The 18123-nt window shown below is 22.7% G+C and overlaps 5 protein-coding genes across 5 annotated transcripts; 1 reads left to right on the forward strand and 4 right to left on the reverse strand. All coding sequences in view use genetic code 6, as the record gives it.

The window, feature by feature from the left end:
* Nucleotides 1–327: 327 nt before the first annotated feature.
* TTHERM_00268020 (MATE efflux family protein) lies at nucleotides 328–2096 on the reverse strand (the record flags this gene model as incomplete). Its single annotated transcript, XM_001015937.3, has 3 exons — nucleotides 328–893; nucleotides 955–1594; nucleotides 1689–2096. The coding sequence occupies 3 exons, from the start codon at nucleotides 2094–2096 to the stop codon at nucleotides 328–330; spliced, it is 1614 nt and encodes a 537-aa protein (XP_001015937.2).
* A 1355-nt stretch (nucleotides 2097–3451) lies between these two features.
* On the forward strand, nucleotides 3452–5062 carry TTHERM_00268030 (polyprenyl synthetase protein; the record flags this gene model as incomplete). The annotated part of the gene is made up of 5 exons (XM_001015938.3): nucleotides 3452–3802; nucleotides 3928–3991; nucleotides 4046–4160; nucleotides 4243–4708; nucleotides 4784–5062. 5 exons carry the CDS (start codon nucleotides 3452–3454, stop codon nucleotides 5060–5062), a joined length of 1275 nt encoding a protein of 424 aa, XP_001015938.2.
* A 589-nt stretch (nucleotides 5063–5651) lies between these two features.
* Nucleotides 5652–10163, reverse strand: TTHERM_00268040 (hypothetical protein; the record flags this gene model as incomplete). Its single annotated transcript, XM_001015939.3, has 4 exons — nucleotides 5652–9580; nucleotides 9623–9661; nucleotides 9722–9853; nucleotides 10085–10163. The coding sequence occupies 4 exons, from the start codon at nucleotides 10161–10163 to the stop codon at nucleotides 5652–5654; spliced, it is 4179 nt and encodes a 1392-aa protein (XP_001015939.2).
* Nucleotides 10164–11422: 1259 nt separating this feature from the next.
* TTHERM_00268050 (papain family cysteine protease) lies at nucleotides 11423–12379 on the reverse strand (the record flags this gene model as incomplete). The annotated part of the gene is made up of 1 exon (XM_001015940.1): nucleotides 11423–12379. The coding sequence occupies one exon, from the start codon at nucleotides 12377–12379 to the stop codon at nucleotides 11423–11425; it is 957 nt and encodes a 318-aa protein (XP_001015940.1).
* Nucleotides 12380–15812: 3433 nt separating this feature from the next.
* TTHERM_00268060 (papain family cysteine protease) lies at nucleotides 15813–16775 on the reverse strand (the record flags this gene model as incomplete). The annotated part of the gene is made up of 1 exon (XM_001015941.3): nucleotides 15813–16775. The coding sequence occupies one exon, from the start codon at nucleotides 16773–16775 to the stop codon at nucleotides 15813–15815; it is 963 nt and encodes a 320-aa protein (XP_001015941.1).
* Nucleotides 16776–18123: the final 1348 nt, after the last annotated feature.

Below are 18123 nucleotides of genomic sequence, written 5' to 3' on the forward strand. Positions count from 1 at the left end.
AGTAAAACCAAAAGAAACTGATAAAAAACAAAAGACTTGTAAAATATCTTAAATATATCTATGTTTAGCATGTAAAAGGTAATATATTATCAATAATATCATAACAATTTCAAAATAAAAATTTATTTATTCATTTAATAATTCAATTTTTAAATCAAAACCAATGGTTTCAAATAGAAAAACAATTTAAATTTTAAACTAATTATTTTGCAAAGAAATTAAAATATTTTTTATGAACTGAAAATTAAAAAACAAAAAGTAAAGTAAAAATTAAAGATATTTTTTATTGAAATAAATATTATTTTTAATAGATTAATTTATTTGAAATCATTTTTCTTAAAGCATTTGAGGAGGAGTAAGTAAATCAATGCTAATTTCATTTTATAGAATCTACTTCATTTCTACATCTTGAATATTCAATTTTTCGAACTAAACTCTTTTTTAAACTTATTATATTGATTGGTCCCAATCAATTTTAAGAATCCTCAAATAAAAAATGATAGAAACAGCAGTTGCTGAAAATGATTAGGACAGCCAAACTCCTCCTAAACCCAATCCACAAGGAAAAGTGAAGAAATAAGTTAATGGCAAACCAACAAAATAATAAACGAAAAAATAAGAGTAAGCAGCATAGTTTTAAAGATCACAGCAACGCAAAATACCGTTTAAAATAACTTAATAATAATCACCAAGCAAAAAAGTATATAAGTACATATCATAAGCATAAGTAAAGTAATGCTCCATTTCAGGACCAGTTGAGAATATACCTGTAAAAAATCCTTTTAACAAAATACCTACAAAAAGCATAATAACAAATTCCACAAAACATGTCATCATTGAGATTTTACTGAAATTTTAACATTACCTCTTTTTGCCTTCTCCAACAGCATTACCTTTTTTTTCGTATTTTTTATTTTTAATAAATATTTATAATATAAATTTATGATGTTTTACCTAAATAACTATTTGTTGTGTAAGACAGGCCAAGAGGCACCATGTAGAAAAACATAATAATACTGGTAAAAGAAGTTTATCCAGCCAAAATATTAGCATCATCTAACATAGCGACTATTATAGTCTATAGCTCAAAGAAAATCCATTCAAGAAAAACAAGAGATCCAACTGGAATAGAAATTTTTAAAAATGGAATCCATTCTTAAAACATAGATTAAAAATTATATGGCTAGTTCCAAATTTCAACAAAAAGATGCCTCTTTTTTATAAAAAAGCAAAGTAATAAATAACCAGAAAGTTCAGAGACCGTTCTAGCAATACCCATTCCAGAAATTCCAAATTCAAACATTATAGAGAAAATAAAGCACCAAAAAGGATGAATAAAATATACAATAAGTTAAACTTTCATTGGAATGTCAAAAACATTTTAAGAAAAGAATAATTATTTTGTAGTATCATAGAAAACAGTTGCAAATATTGATGGTATGCAAGACAAAGAAAATTCCTCAGTCAAGGAGGATATTTCTTCATTAATGCCAAGAGCTATTAAGACATTTTTTGTATTATATAAGAGTATACCACTAATAATACCTATAGCCATATTAATTGCTTAACATCTTTGATAAAGTTCAGTCATTAACTTTATTTTATAAAGATAATTTTAAAAAAATAATTCATTAAAATATTGCTCTAATTGCAAATTATATTTCGAATCTAGTTTTTAAGAAATTTACTTTAAAATTTTTTGCACCATATGCCTGTGCTAATTATATAAAAAGACCACTTCCAATAGATACTAGTACACATAAAGTAGTAGAGTTAAACCAGGTAACTCCCATTCCAAAAGAGGCTATAGCTTATGTAGAGCCAATTTATCTCACAAAAAACATATTAATAAAATTATAGTAGAATATACCTAAGTTTGTAGCAACATTTGGAATAGATTCTACTATTAAATCATAAATTTGTCTAGGGACATTTTCTCTTGTCAACTCATTTTCTTGCAAAAAAGTTATTTTATTCTTATCTTTTTTAGGAGGAGCTTCTGATTCATGGACAGGTATTTATTTGTTTAACAAAGGTTCATTTATTTTATCAGAGCTATTTTAGCCATTCAAATTCTATTGAGAGCTTTCTTACATGTTATTTTAATTATGCTACTTTTTTATTTTACTTCTATTAATTAATACATAATTAAATTAGTTCAATTTGATAAATCTATTTAATAAAAGATTTATTGGTATTAATTTTTAGGGTACGAAAAAGATTCCAATTAAATTTCATTTTGTAGCAATAAGAAACTAATATTAAAAGTGAAGCAATTATTTTTCTAACCATATTAGGATATGCTTAACTCTACATATTATTAATTTAATTAAATTTTATATCATAATTCAATTTACCACAATGAAATTACATTTAACTTTACTATCTTTAACACAATTTATATTTTCTAATCTTCTCAAAAATATATGTAACAATCTAATAAATATTAAAAGTCTATTTTAATTTTTTATTGTATGATATTTTAGAAAATTTGTAATTCAAGCAATATATAGATTTTAACTTCTTAAAAAATATATTAACAAACAATCTAAATATTATAAATATTAGAAGAATATTTTAATTTTGACTTAATGATTAATATAAAGTAATAACATTAGGTTTGATAATTTATAATTCAAATTAAAAAATAAATACTTTTTATCTATTTCTAAATTCAAAAAAATAAATTAATCCTAATTACCATCTTAAAATTATCTATGCTCAATATAATTATTCTCATATCTTGATAAAGTTTTAAATAATTTACAAGAATTTATTTATAAAACATTTAATAATAAAAATAAAATATAATCTAATTAATTAATTATTTTCAAAAGAATTTATTGTAAATTTTAAAATAATTATTTAAATAAAGCTAATATTTTTTATTAAATATTTAAATTTATTATTTATTATAAAAGTTTATAAAATTTATTTAAGAGGATCTAAAAAACAAAAACTATTTTTTTAATATCAAACAAGAGAGATAAATGTTTTAAGATAGAGATATCTAGAGTTTAAAAATCAAATAAAAAGAGCTAATAGATTTGTCTAAATTTAAAATACAATCAAATAGATATTTAATTGATAAAATAAAAAATTAAACATTTAATAGTCACTGCAAATGCATCATAAAAACCTAATTACGTCAATTTTTTTATAATTTATAAAAAATAGCTAGTCAGTGAGCTAGTAAAAAAAATCTCTATCCTATCTTTATCCTTTAATAATATTATATGATTAAAGAAGCGATTATTTTCACCTCAAAAAAAAAATTAATAATATTATTAAAGATAGTTTTTGGATATTTCGAAAATCTCGAATATCTTTCTTTTTTAATTAATTTAAATAGAAGTTAAGCTGTTAATTGTTTTTAATTAGATAATAATAAAAAAATAAATTAGTATCAAATCATTTATCAATTCAATTTTATAAAAAACATTAATAAGAAATGTCTGACGATTAATATGTTGTTGTTAAGCTTCCAAAGACTCTAGTTTCTCTTGGTGCTATAGGTCTTTCATTAGCTTCCATCTACTTATCTTACAACTCTGTTAAGTAATCATTAAAGAAGATCTCTAAGCAAACAAAGAAGACTGAATAGAAAAAAGAAGAAGAGACAGAAACAATCAAAAGCGAAGATTTTTTGAAAATCTTTACTGATTATGGAAAAAAATTTAATTAATGTGGAGCTCTAGAGGCTGTTATTCCTAGAAAATTTGAGACAGAAGCTGACTTAGCAATTTTAAGTGATAACCTTCTTTACACCAAGAACCAAAATGACCTAGTCTCATTAACCAAAGTAACTATTAAAAAATTTTCATGAAAATACTTTCATTTCAAATAGCAAGCTTACATTTTAGAGAGGCTAAAGCTACTAGTTTAAATTATAAAAATAACTAATAAGAATATAACTAATTAATATAGGCTATTTCTGAACCAGTTTGGGACCTTCTAGATAGAGGCGGCAAAAGATGGAGACCAATTCTTTGTAAAATTATTTTTTGTAATCGAAATTAAATAATACTTAAATAAAATAAAAAAGGCATCATTTTAGCAGAAGCATTTAACTTAGGGTAAGAAGATGTTAAGGAAATCGCTTCTCTTTGCGAAATAGTTCATAATGGAACCTTGGTTGTAGATGATATTGAAGATAACAGGTATTTTTTATTAATTTATTGTTTTATTCAATCATTGAGTATTTAGAAAGCAGTGTCAATATGATTTTTAATATATCTATAGCACTGTAAGAAGAGATAAGAAATGTGTACATTTAATCTATGGTGTTGATATTAGCATTAACGCAGGTAATATGATGTACTTTGCTCCTCTCCATATACTTCTCAAGAGTAACAAATACACTGATTAACAAAAACTAAGATTTGCTAAAATTTATGCTGAAGAAATGACATAACTTCATTTAGGATAAGGTTGGGATATTTTATGGCACAACACTGATAAGTTGGAAGGAAGAATTCCCACTGAATAGTAATATTTGTAAATGACTGCTCACAAGACTGGAGTTCTTGCTAGACTTTCAAGTAGACTAATTTGTGCTGCAGTTAATACTTCAGTTGAAGATGAAATGACTATTTCTAGATTCTCTGAAAGAATTGGAGTTGCTTTCTAAATTTAAGATGATATTCTCAACTTAGAAGGTGAAGAATACAAGAAGACTAAAGGATAATCTGGTGAAGATATTCATGAAGTAATTTATTTTTCTTATATTCATCAAAGCAAAACAATCATTAAAACTTATAAAAATACTGTTTCTAATTAATAGGGTAAGATGTCTTTAATTGTTCTACATAGCTTACAAAATTCCCAACCCGAAGACAAGGATAGATTATTCAAGATTTTATCCTCTCATACTGACAATTAGGATGAAATAGATGAAGCTATCGCTTTAGTTAAGAAGACTGACTCAATTAGTTATTCTAGAAAAGTAGCTTAAGAATTAGTATAAACTGCATGGAATGATATTGAAAATCTTCTCCCTGCAAGCAGATCTAAGCAACTCTTAAAGTTATTAGCAGAATATAACATTGGAAGAAAGATTTGAAAAGCTCCGCTAAATATTAAAGAAAGATATAAACAAAATAAATTGTAATGTAATCTTATAAGAACTAGTTAAGATAAATTAGTATATTTTATTCTAAATTGTTGATCACTTTGTAACAAAATTTTATTTTAATATAATAAATAAAATTATTATTTCAATTTCAGTATTTCAAAAAATGCTCATTAAAATAATTTCAAATTAATTAATTTTAAATGAATTTTAATAAAAAATATTTTTAATTTAAGATTTTAAAAAATAAAAATTTAATTCTAGTTTATTCAAAATATAAAAAAAAATCTAATTTAAAAAGTTGTAATTTTTGAATAATAGTCTAAATTAGGAATATTTATTACATATATTTATAACTTAAAATTTGTTTGTTTTAAATAAAAATTTAAGTAAAAATAAGAATTTAAATATAATTTTAGTAAAATAAAATCATAAAGATGATGAAAAAAAGTGTTTTAAAATTAAAAATTTATAAAATATTTTGATTGAATATTTATTGATATAAAAAATTGACTCACATCACTAAGAAATAATTTAATTTTTTAATTTTATTTATGTTAACTTAGATTTATTTATTGTTTCAAATAAAAAGTCTAATCAAATCTTCGAATTATGGCTGTTCATTAGAGAATATTTGAGTCATAATATTAATATCTTCATCTCTACTTTATTCCTTCAAATCAACTATTTAGAAATGTCCCTTAGTTTCTTTCATGCCGATGAAGAGTTTGTAATGTAAATCACTTTTAAATTAGCATTTGGATAATTCGCTCAATTGATAATTTGTGTCACAGAATTAGAAAATGTTCTTCTAGATATTAAAACGAATATAGATATAGCCCTTTTTAATGCTAAAGATAGGATTGAAATGATTGATTCTCACAAGATTTCTATAATTTTTTGAGTTAGCAGCTTCATGATTTAGACAGAAGTTAGCATAAATAGCTTCACCCCACTACTCTTATTTGGTTTAAGGATTAACAGGGACAAAACCAACTCTAAAGTAAGTGCTAACAACATCAAATTAAATCAATCCAACATAAAATTTGTTATTTTAGATTTCATAATTTACTATTGCATATTAAGCAACTTGATCATTTTCATTAACGTAAAGTGGCTAAGTTGTATTTTCTGTTTGATTTATAACCTTAAAGTCGTTTCTTAAATATTAAATTGGTAAAATATTCTTGAATTTCTTATACTCGAAACCTAAAAGCTTGTGAATTGTGATAGATGCGTGTTAGGCTTCATTAAGTTCTTGGATTAAAGAAAGGGCATTATCTTGTGAAGCATTACGTCCATCAGATCCATCATAAAAGAGACGAGAAATTTAAACAATTTTAGTGCTGGAATAGAAACAGTCTTTTACTTTTCTCAATACTACTTCTGCTAATTGATTTATAGTTTTTTGAGAATTTTCCAAGCTATTTTATTCGTTATTGATTTATAACTCTGCTAAATTTGATCTGAATTTCTTAGACATCTCTTCTCCAATCACTTATTCAGTTTTAATTTCCTTCTAGAGTTTTTCCAATGAATCTGTTTTGTCAGCAAGTAACTTTTTTATTTCTTCTTCTAGTTTTTAAATTTTTTCTTCTGCTTGTTTATACTAAACTTACTATTCTTTATTATGTTATATCTATATTTCTAACACATCAAATCTCTCTTTATCTAAATCATAACTCTTTACTTCATAGTTGTGAAGATTTATTTTTAAATCTTTGTTATTTTGTTCAAGCTCAGCTATTATTTCTACTTTTTTATTTAAATCATCTTCTTTATTTTAAATTTCTCTGTTTGCCTCATTTAATTTACTTTAAAGTTAGCTTTTTTCTTATTAGCTTTAATATAAATCGGTTTTTATTCTCTCTATTTGTTCTTGATATTATGAAATTGTTTGATTTAGCTACTAAATTGTCTATTAAAGTTATACATTCTTTTTCATGAAATCTGATGTTTCATTTGATAATTATTATTTAATCTAATTGATTTCTTGCAACTTTTAATCTAATTATTTATTTAAATCCTACTCTTTTTATTTTAAATCTGAAACTTACTAATTTAGATCGTTTTGAATCTAATTATAATCTTTTTCCTCTAGTGTTTTCAAAGAATTTTACAATTCTTCATTCTATTTTTAGATGGCTTCGTGCTTTTATTCACTTTCTTTTAATTATTAATTTACTTTTTGTATTTCTTCATTTTTTTCTAAAAGTTGCTTTTCAAGTGCTTCTAGCTTTACCTGTAAACCTTTTAACTATGTATTTTTATCATCTAGCTATAGTTTTGTCTCTTCTATTTCTTTTTAAAAGCCTTCAATTTCAGAATTTAAATCTGTTAATTTAGTTTAAGATATATTTTAGTTAGTTTGAATTTCGTTTTTAAGGTTTTCATTCTCAGTGCTCAATTGATGAATTTATTCATTTAACTAATTCACTTATTTAGTATGATCTTCAAGTTATTATTTTTTTTCTGATATCTCAGTTTCATTTTTACTATTTAAACTTTAAATTTCAGTATTTTTTTATTCAATTTCGCTTTTAATTTAGGTGATTTCGCTTTCTAATTACTTATTTTTCTCATTAACATCACCTATTGCCTAATTTTAATTCTTTAATTGTTCGATTTCTTTGTTTAAATTTTCTAAGGTATGTTTAGCGTCATCCAATTATTTATCTTTTTCTTAAGATTGTATTTAAATATCTGTTCTTTCTTTTTCTAAATTTGCAATAGTCTACTTTAAATTATTGATTTCTTGTTCATTATTTTCTTTTTCTTATTTAGCCTAACTTAATAAGTCAATTTTTTCTTGCTCTTACTTTTTAAGTTATTCTTTTTCCTGTTCGACCTAGTTAAATTTAGTTTAAATTTCTTCTTTCTCTACATTTAATTATTGGACTTAAGCTGTAACTTATTCTTGTTAAGTTTTTAACTCTTTCAATTCTCTTTCTAATTCTTCACATTTTTATTGTTTTTCATCAACTATCTTCTGTAAATCGTTATTTTGCTTCAAATCATCAAAATTTTTTTAAATTTGCTCTAACTTTTATTGAGATTCATTTAGTTTTTCATTTGCTGATTTGAGTTAGTCTTTCAAGTTCTCTGATTCCTAACTCTTATCATTCAATTTAACTTTTTCATCTTCAATTTGCTATTTGAGATCTTTTAATTCTTTATCTGCTTATTCAAATTTTTATTAAGAATCATTTAGCTATTCTTAAGTTTGTTTTAATTCTGCTTTTAATTAGTTTGATTATTACTCTTAATCCTAGTTACTATTGTTAATTTTATTTTTAAAATCATTAATTTCTTATTTCAGTTATTCATTTTCTTTATTAGAATTTTATAAATTAGAATTCAAATCATCTAATTATTTTTGTTTTTCTTGTTATTATTCTACTATATCTTGAATTTTTTTGCTGAGATTCTCTATTTCTTCATCTTTTGATTTTATTTTTTCTTCTAATTCACTTTTTTATTAATTAAAATCTTTCTCAAGCTTTTCAAATTCTTCAGTTTTAGTATCCAACTTATTTTAAATATCCTTGAATCCTTCAATTTGCTGATTTAAAGCTGATAATTATTCTTTGATCTCATTTATATTTTTATCTTTCTCAACTAAGATATTTTCGTTTTTCTAAAGCTCTTCTATTCTTTATTGATTTGAAGTTATTTGTTCATTCAATTTTTAGATTTCTGTTTAAGATTTTTAATGCTATTCATTTAATTCTTATATTTAATTATTTTTGTTTCCCAATTCATTTTACAAATCTTCTAATTGCTTTTTTGTTTCTTGGAGTTTAGTTTCATTTTCCTATGATTCTGAATTTAATTTATTGAATTATTGCTAGTACGCTTCGAACTTTTGTTATAAATCTTATACTCTTTGGTTAGTCTTTTAGACACCATTTCCGTTTTCAGATTTTATTTTGTTAAAAGCTTCATCTGAAATAGCTTCATTTTTTTCTTTTTATTCAGCTAAGAAGGTCACATATTTTTCAATTAATTGTTGGAAAGTTTATTGATGCTACAATATTATATGAGTTTAACTTGATATGTCGTCTTTATTTTCAGTAAAGAAATTAGAATTGTAAAAATTGAAAATAACTTCTTCAGTTAGATTGACTAGTTTTACCCATTGGTCACTATTTTATTTGAATTATTCTTAATTATGTTTATTAATTTCTTCATATTTGTTTTATATGTCATCAAAGCTTTACTTATCTTATTTTATCTGTTATTGCATATTTAAGTAGCTCTATTCTTTTTCTTCATTCTATTTTTTTAATTCATCTATTTACTGCTATAATTATTGAATTCTTATATTATTTTCGTTTTCTAAGCTAATAATCTAATGTTCATAATTTTTCATCATTTCACCATACTTTTCAATACTTTATTTATACTTTTTTTCTAATTCTTCTTTTTCATCTTTACATTAATCATAATCCGTTTCCAAATTTGCGAATTTAACTTTAAGTTCTTCTGCTAAATTTCCTACCTTTTTTACTAAAAAATGTTTATATATAAAAGCTAAAAGTCAATATTTACATTCAGCTTTTAGGTCATAAGCTTTAAATTTCATCTATTCTAAATTTAAATAAAAATAACAATATTAATATACTATGTATACTTTTAAAATAATTTTACCTATAGTTTGATTGTTTTCAATCTCTGGGTCATTGTCTTCATCTGTGATTTCAATATCAAATTTTTAATTACTTCCTGAGCTGATTTATGGATCTGTTTAAGCTTATTCAGATTCATTTTCCTTTTATTCATCTTAATTATAAAATAATAAAATTATTACTTGAATAAAATATTTATTTTAAACTAAAATCTTTATTTCGTTTTTTTCAATTGTAAGCAGAATATTAATTTGGTTCATAAGTTTCAATAAAAATAGAAGCCGGATTCAAAAAATATTTAGAAATATTTTTAAGATAATTATATATTAATGGCTTTTTAAAAACATTAACAATTATAAATTGAATTTGAAAAAAAAAAATTTACTGTTTTCTTATTCTTATTTTTATTCTTCATTCTATGCTTCAACTTATTTTTCTTGGTCTGCGGCTTAATTGCTATCCATTTTTTAGAAATTTACTAGATAATATACTTTATATTTATTAGCTCTGATTTTTTTTCAATATAGGACTATAAATTTGAAATTGTCTTAACAATATATTTGTTATAAATATATCTTAAATAAATTTTGGTAGATACAAATTTTTAGTAAATAGCAGTAAAAATATCTATTGTTTATTTATCTTATTATTAGTCTAATTTCTTAACTAAATAAAAAAAAAATATAAAAGCTTTTATTTTTATCTCTAAATTAAAATAAAAATTTAATTTTTTATTATTTATACCAAGCTAAAAATTAAAAATAGAAAATTCAGTTTTTAAAATTAAAAAATTAATGTATATTTAATTTTAATAATATTTGTTTTTGTTTATTTTATAATTCTGATTTAAATTTGAGTAGTATTAATTAATATAAGTATACAAATAAATTACAACTAAAAAAAATATAGTAAATATTTTAAAATTATTATCCTAAAATAATTTTATATTTATTTTTAACATAAATTCTATGTTGACTTTTTAAAGTTTACTTTTTTAATTTTTTTTTTACTAAAACATGTATTTTAAATTATTTTTTTTAAAGTAATTATGTTAAAACTGTTAATGGGGTTGGAGGATACCTTAGAATTACAAGCAATTAATACTAGAATACATATTAATAATATTTGGAGAAATGTTTTTTTTGTTCATTTATTTGAAGAGTTTTAAAAAAGGTATAATTTAGATAATATTTTTAAAATTAAAATATATTTTATAAAAAAATTACACAAATTTTTTACTCAAATTTTAATTTTAATAGCATTTCTATATTTTTGATTTTAAATTTCATTTTTATAGGAAAATTATTAACAACTATCAAACAAATATCTAATTAAAATAAAATTAAAAAATAAAAATACTATTTTATTTTAATACTATCTTAAAATTGAATTATTTGTTAGTTTTTAAATATAATTATAAATTCATTATTTTAAATATGTACTCTTTTCTTTTACAAAAACAAAAATCTTAATTTTTATTTATAAAACTAAATATGATAAAAGTTTTTGTTGCATTTTGAGTGTATGCTAGAATTACATGATTTTATTAGAAAAATGTTTATTTATAATAGATAAAGATAAAGAGGAGTATTAGTATATATTAATTTTTTATAAACTTCTTAAAAAAATTTTAAATTAACAAAGATATGTATAATTAAAATACATTTATTATATATTATTAAAAATTTTTTACTCAGATTATAATCTAAATATTTTATTCTACTCAAACGTTGGGATAAGAAGCATTGTTAGCAAGACCGCAAGTGTTTCCGCTAGCAAGTCTAATGTAACCTTTTTCACCCCATGTGGTACCCCAGGAGTTCTTGACGATCCAAGCGTTGTTTTCATAACCAACGAGGAGGACACCGTGATCAAGACTAGTACCGCAGTTAGAGAAGACACCACCAGTGTATAATTTCCAGTTATTAGCATCAACAGCAATGGCAACAGGTTGCTTTTGGAGAGAATTTAAAAGATCTTGAATATCACCTTGCTTAACATCAGTGTAGCTCTAAAGAGAGTACTAAGTACCAGTAACCTTTTGGCATTTACCCTATTTAGCTTAATAAGGATATTCAGCTTCAGTAGTAAGATTGTGGTTCTTGATGTAGGTGAAAGCCTTGTCCATTAAACCACCGTTGCAACCGTGGTTCAAATAGGAGCAATCAATCAATTGTTATTCAGAAAGATTGAGGGTATTGTTAGCCTTGTTAGCAATGATGAGAGCAGATTCGAAAGAACCAGTGGTAGAGAAAGACCAACATGAACCACAATTACCTTAGTTCTTAACAGCAGTGACCTTACCAGCAGTAACCCAGTTGATTGAAACATCATCAGCAGCAACTTCGTATTCAACGGTCTTAACTTCAGAAGATTCAACTTACAAAGTAAGGTAGATGCTCTTGAATTCTTCATGAGAGAGATCAGCGAATTGAGTGATACCCAAAGTACCAGTCTTATCGTTCTTAATGGTTTCGAGGTTTTCAGCAAAAATTTCAATTCTGTAGTGTTCTTACTCGGGATCAGCGAACTTCTTACCGAAAGTCTTCTTGAACATCTTCCATTAAGTTTAAACATCTTCATTGATCTTAACTTCAGTTGAATGTTTCTTGGCAACCAAGAAAGCAGTAGCACCTAAGAGGATGGTACCAGCTAAAGCAAGTAATAAGTATTTGTTCATTTCTTTCTAATATTTATTTTAAATTTAATTATTAATTTATTTATCACTTTAATTAAAGTTATTATCAAGTTTTAAATTGCAATTTTTCTTTTATTAAATAATGACTTATATGCTAGATTTCATAGTAATACTGATTTAATCGGTTAATGGTGATAGGTAAAGTAAAAGAATATAAATTCAAAAAAGCATTAAAATAATCATTTATTATAAAAGAATAATTTGAAAAACAAATTTACTTAGAAAAAAATAGATTTAAAAATTAGTTTATCTTTTCGTCTATTTTTGATTGAAGATTTTTTTTTTCCTAGACTTTAATTATTCCTTCAGTAAGTTAGCATTTTGAATTCAAAATCTACCAAATTAGTTATAAACTAATTGAAAATTTAAAGACTCTTTCCAACTAGTTACATTTTTTTTTCTAATAAAATATGTATTATTTTAAATAGTAATACATACATTAATTCTAAAAGTTTACAAGTTCATTTATAGGTCAAATTAATTTAAAATAAATTAAATTTAATTTGAAATATTTCTTTTATAATTAGTTGAATATTAAAACTTTAAGGTTAAGCTCACTTGCCCGTCATTTATATAAAAAAACATAAGCAGATGAGAAAATTTACTTATATGTAGATGAAAATTAATTATTTATCAAATTAATCCATGATAATTTCAAGCAATAACTCTCATCTAAATAATAAAATCAGAGAACTACAATGAAGAATATTTATCTATTTTTCTATCTCTTTATCTATTCGGTGATTTTAAAGTAACAAATTTAAAATGTGAGGTGCACAAAAAATTGTTAAATACTAAATAAATACTAAAATAAAGACTAAAAATATTTATATTTTTTCGAATAATTAAATATTCTCTTTGATTATTGAACAAACTTTACATATATTTATTATAAAATTTAAAGCTACTATATGTAATTTTAACGACTATTATTTGATTAGATCCATTTCTAAATATTTAAATATTGTAATCAAATATCCTCTAGAATTATACAAAAGAAAGAAAGAAAATATTATTAATAATTTATAAATTAGAATTATAATTTTTAAAAGATAATTTTTATCCTTATAAAATATCAAAGTAAAAAATATATTTAAAAAAAATAATTTCTTTATTAATTCTAAAGAAGAAATATATATAGACTCCATTACCAACAAGAATGAAAAAATATCAAATAAATATGAGTAAATTAATAAACAAAATCTATTTTCTTTAATCTTAATAAAAAAATGATATGATATATTATTACTTTTAAATTATTATTTTTAGTATTGTAAAAATGCAACTATTTTATTTATATAAAAATTAAATAAATAATTTAAAGTTTTATTGCTTATTTTTATTACTTTTATCCTAATTAATATGAAAAAAATTGAGAATGGATATAAGTTTTCTAGATTTGAAAATCTGCAATAGATTTCATAATTTTAAAAGAAGTGTAAATAATAAGATGTTTATAAATAAAAATAAAAATTTTTTTTCAGAGACTTTATTTTTAAGAGAAAAAGATTATTTATTTATATCATAAATATAAGTACAGTAGGTACTAGTTTATAAGGATGATTTCTGAATAAGAAAGAAAAATTTTGAAAATAAAAAATTTTTTTACCTAAAAAAAATGTACTTCATCAAAAAAAAACAATGAATTTAATTAGATTTTTTAAAACATCTTAGAATTAAATTAATAATAATATTTAGAGAAAGGTAAATACTTTGAAAAGGGTATTGAGATAACTAAAATTAAAAAGATTTATGGGAATTTAAATATTATTTCTTATTTCTAATTTATGTTTTATTTTTTATTTATTGTAAAATCGTTTTTGATACTTTTTTATAAGGATGAATTTTAGTATAAGGATGATTTTCAATAAGGAGAGTCAAATTTAGTAATTAGTTATTTATTTTTGAACACTCCTTTTAGAAGAGTAGATACTCTAGTAAAATTCATAATGATCAGATAGATATACTCTACCAGTGAGATATTTGAAACTCTTATTTAATACAATTTTTTTTGATATAAAATATATTATATTAATAACTTTTTACAAACAAGAACAATTATAAATTGAATTTGAAAAAAAAAAAATTTACTGTTTTGTTATTCTTTATTTTATGCTTCTTATTTTTTTCTTGGTCTGCTGCTTAATTGCTATCCATTTTTTAAATATTTAGTAAATAGTTAACTTTATATTACTTAGTTCTGATTTGTTTTCAATATACGGCTATAAATATGAAATGGTCTTAATACTCTTTTTGTTATAAATATATCTTAAATAAATTTTGGTAGATACAAATTTTAAGTAAATAGTAGTAAAAATATCTAATTATTAGTGTAGTTTCTTAATTAAATAATAAAAACATATAAAAGCTTTTATTTTTTATCTCTAAATCAAAATAAAAACTTATTTTTTATTATTTATTTTTACCAAACTAAAAATTATAATTAGAAAATTCAATCTTTAAAATTAAAAAATAAATTTATTATTAATTTTAATAAAATTTGTATTTTTTTTGTTTCATAATTTTGATATGATTTTTTTATACGAATAGCATTAATTAAAATAAATATCGAAATAAATTACAACTAAAAAAATGTAGAAACTATTTTTACATTTCTATCCTAAAATAATTTTACTTTCTTATTTTTCAAATAAATTCTAATTTGATTTTTTTAAATTTGCTTTTTTAATTAATTTTTTAACAATAACAAATACTTTAAACTGTTTTTAAAAAGTAAATATGATAAAAGTGATAGTGGGATTTGAGGATGGATATCTTAAAATTACAAGCCATTAATGCAAGAAAAGGTATTAATAATATAAAGAGAAATGGTTTTTTTTGTAAATTTATTTAAGGACTTTAAAAAAAGGTATACATTATCTAATGTTTTTAAATTAAAATTCTTTTTATTACAAAATTACTGTAAATTTTTTCCTTAAATTTTAATTTTATTAGCATTTCTATTTTTTTTTGTTTATTTCAAATTTAATTTTTTATAGGAAAAGCGTTAACAGCTATCACAATCAAATATCTAATTTAACTAAAATTAAAAAAATATACTATTCTATTTAATTATTATCTTAAAATTATTTTACAAGTTAGTTTTTAAATTAATGAAATAATCATTTTTTTAAAAATGTACTATTTTAGTTTACAAAAACAAAAATCTTAATTTGAATTTTTAAAACTAAATATGATTAAAGTTTTTTTTGCATTTTGAGTGTATGTTAGAATTACATGATATTATTAGAAGAATATTCATTTATAATAGATAGAGATAAAAAGGAGTATTGGTATTTATTAATTTTTTAGAAACTTCTTAATAAAGTAATAATTTAACAAAGATATGTAAAATTAAAATACATTTGTTATAGAAATTTTTTAATTAGATTTTAATCTGAATATTTTATTCTACTCAAACGTTGGGATAAGAAGCAGCGTTAGCAAGACCGCAAGTGTTTCCGCTAGCAAGTCTAATGTAACCTTATTCACCCCAGGTGGTACCCCAGGAGTTCTTAACGATCCAAGCGTTGTTTTCATAACCAACGAGGAGGACACCGTGGTTAAGACCGGTAGAACAGTTAGAGAAGACACCACCAGTGTATAAAGACCAGTTAGAAGCATCAACAGCAATAGAAACGGGTTGCTTTTGGAGAGAATTTAAGAGATCTTGAGTGTCACCCTTCTTAACATCAGTGAAGCTCTTAAGAGAGTATTAAGTACCAGTAACCTTTTGGCATTTACCCTTCTTAGCTAAGTAAGGATAAGCAGCTTCAGTACCAAGCTTGTGGTTCTTGATGTAAGTGAAAGCTCTGTCCATTAAACCACCGTTGCAACCGTTGTTCAAAATGGAGCAGTCAACCAATTGTTATTCAGAAAGGTTGAGGGTGTTGTCAGCCTTGTTAGCGAGGATGAGAGCAGATTCGAAAGAACCAGTGGTAGAGAAAGCCCAACAGGAACCACATTGACCTTAGTTCTTAACACCGGTGACCTTACCAGCAGTAACCCAGTTGATTGAAACATCATCAGCAGCAACTTCGTATTCAGCAGTTTCAACATCAGAAGATTCAACTTACAAGGTAAGATAGATGCTCTTGAATTCTTCTTGAGAGAGATCAGCGAATTGAGTGATACCCAAAGTACCAGTCTTATCATTCTTAATGGTTTCGAGGTTTGCAGCGAAGACTTCAATTCTGTAGTGTTCTTAGTCGGGATCAGCGAACTTCTTACCGAAAGTCTTCTTGAAGATCTTCCATTAAGTGTAAACGTCTTCATCGATCTTAATATCAGAGACAGCGGAGTGCTTCTTAGCAACTAAGAAAGCAGTAGCACCTAAGAGGATGGTACCAGCTAAAGCGAGTAATAAGTATTTGTTCATTTCTTTCTAATATTTATTTTTAATTGAATTAATTATTTATCACTTTAATTAAAGTCTAAAGATATCCAGTTTTAAATTGAAATTTTTCTTTTATTGAAATATGATTTATTTGCTAGTTTTCTTAATAATACTGATTTAATAGGTTAATGATGATATGTAAAGTAAAAGAATATCTATTAATAAGTCAGCAAAAGAATCTTTTATTATAAAAGAATAATTTGAGCACCAAATTTACTTAGAAAGAAATTAGTTTTAACTATTACTTTGTCTTTTTAGATATCGTTTAATTGATAATTTTTGTTTTTTTTTCATAGACTTTAATTATGTGTTCAACAACTTAGTATTTTGAATTCAAAATCTACCAATCCAATTATAAACTAATTCAAAATCTAAAGACTCTTTCCAACTAGCTACATTTTTTTATCTAATAAAATATGCATAATTTTCATTAGTAATGAATAAGTTACTTCTAAAAGCTATTCAAAGTGATTAATAGGTCAAATTAATTTAAAATATATCAAATTTAATCTGCCAATATTTCTTTTATAAAGAGTTGAATGAATATTAACACCTCAAGGTTAAGCTCACCAATCATTTACATAAATAAACATAAGAAAGATGAGAATATTTATATTTACATGAATATTAATTATTTATCAAATCAACCATGATTTTTTCATCTAATTGGCTTAATCTCAAAAATAAAATCAGAGAGTCAGAATTGAATATTTATAAAATGCGTTTTGATATTGCCTTTATTTATTAAAAAAGTAGTTTTGAAAACTTCCGACACATTTTAAATTTTATTTGCATTAATAGTAGGGTATATCATAACTATATTATCGGTTATTTAGATATTACTATTAATAAATTTGTGAATATTTAAAACATATAAAAAATTAATATGAATGTTGAATGAAAATTTAATATATTCAAACATCTTAAAGTTGTATGAATATTTATATCAATTAAATTTTTGTTCTTTGAAACGATTGGGTTTTTATGAAAAATTTTTGATTGAGTAAGAATTATTTTAATAGATAAACACATATATTATCGCTATTTAATTTATGGGAAATTATTATAAGTGTCTATCTTATTTAAAAATATTTTTTTTTTAAGATTCAATTCAAGAAATAAATTCATGGATTATAGAAAATTTTGATAAATTTTTGGTTTTTCTATTAATTGCTTTTTTTTCTACAGATTTTGTTTGTTTATGTTGTGAAACAATTTTTATGAGCATCATATCACATACCCTCCTTAACAAAACTATCTTTAAATAAAATAATTTTTTTGAACTGGATGTGAATTGACTATACTCAAAAAAATCCTTTAATTTAATCAT

This window comes from Tetrahymena thermophila (assembly GCF_000189635.1).
Source record: "Tetrahymena thermophila SB210 genomic scaffold scf_8254649, whole genome shotgun sequence".
Classification (NCBI taxonomy): Eukaryota; Ciliophora; class Oligohymenophorea; order Hymenostomatida; family Tetrahymenidae; genus Tetrahymena; species Tetrahymena thermophila.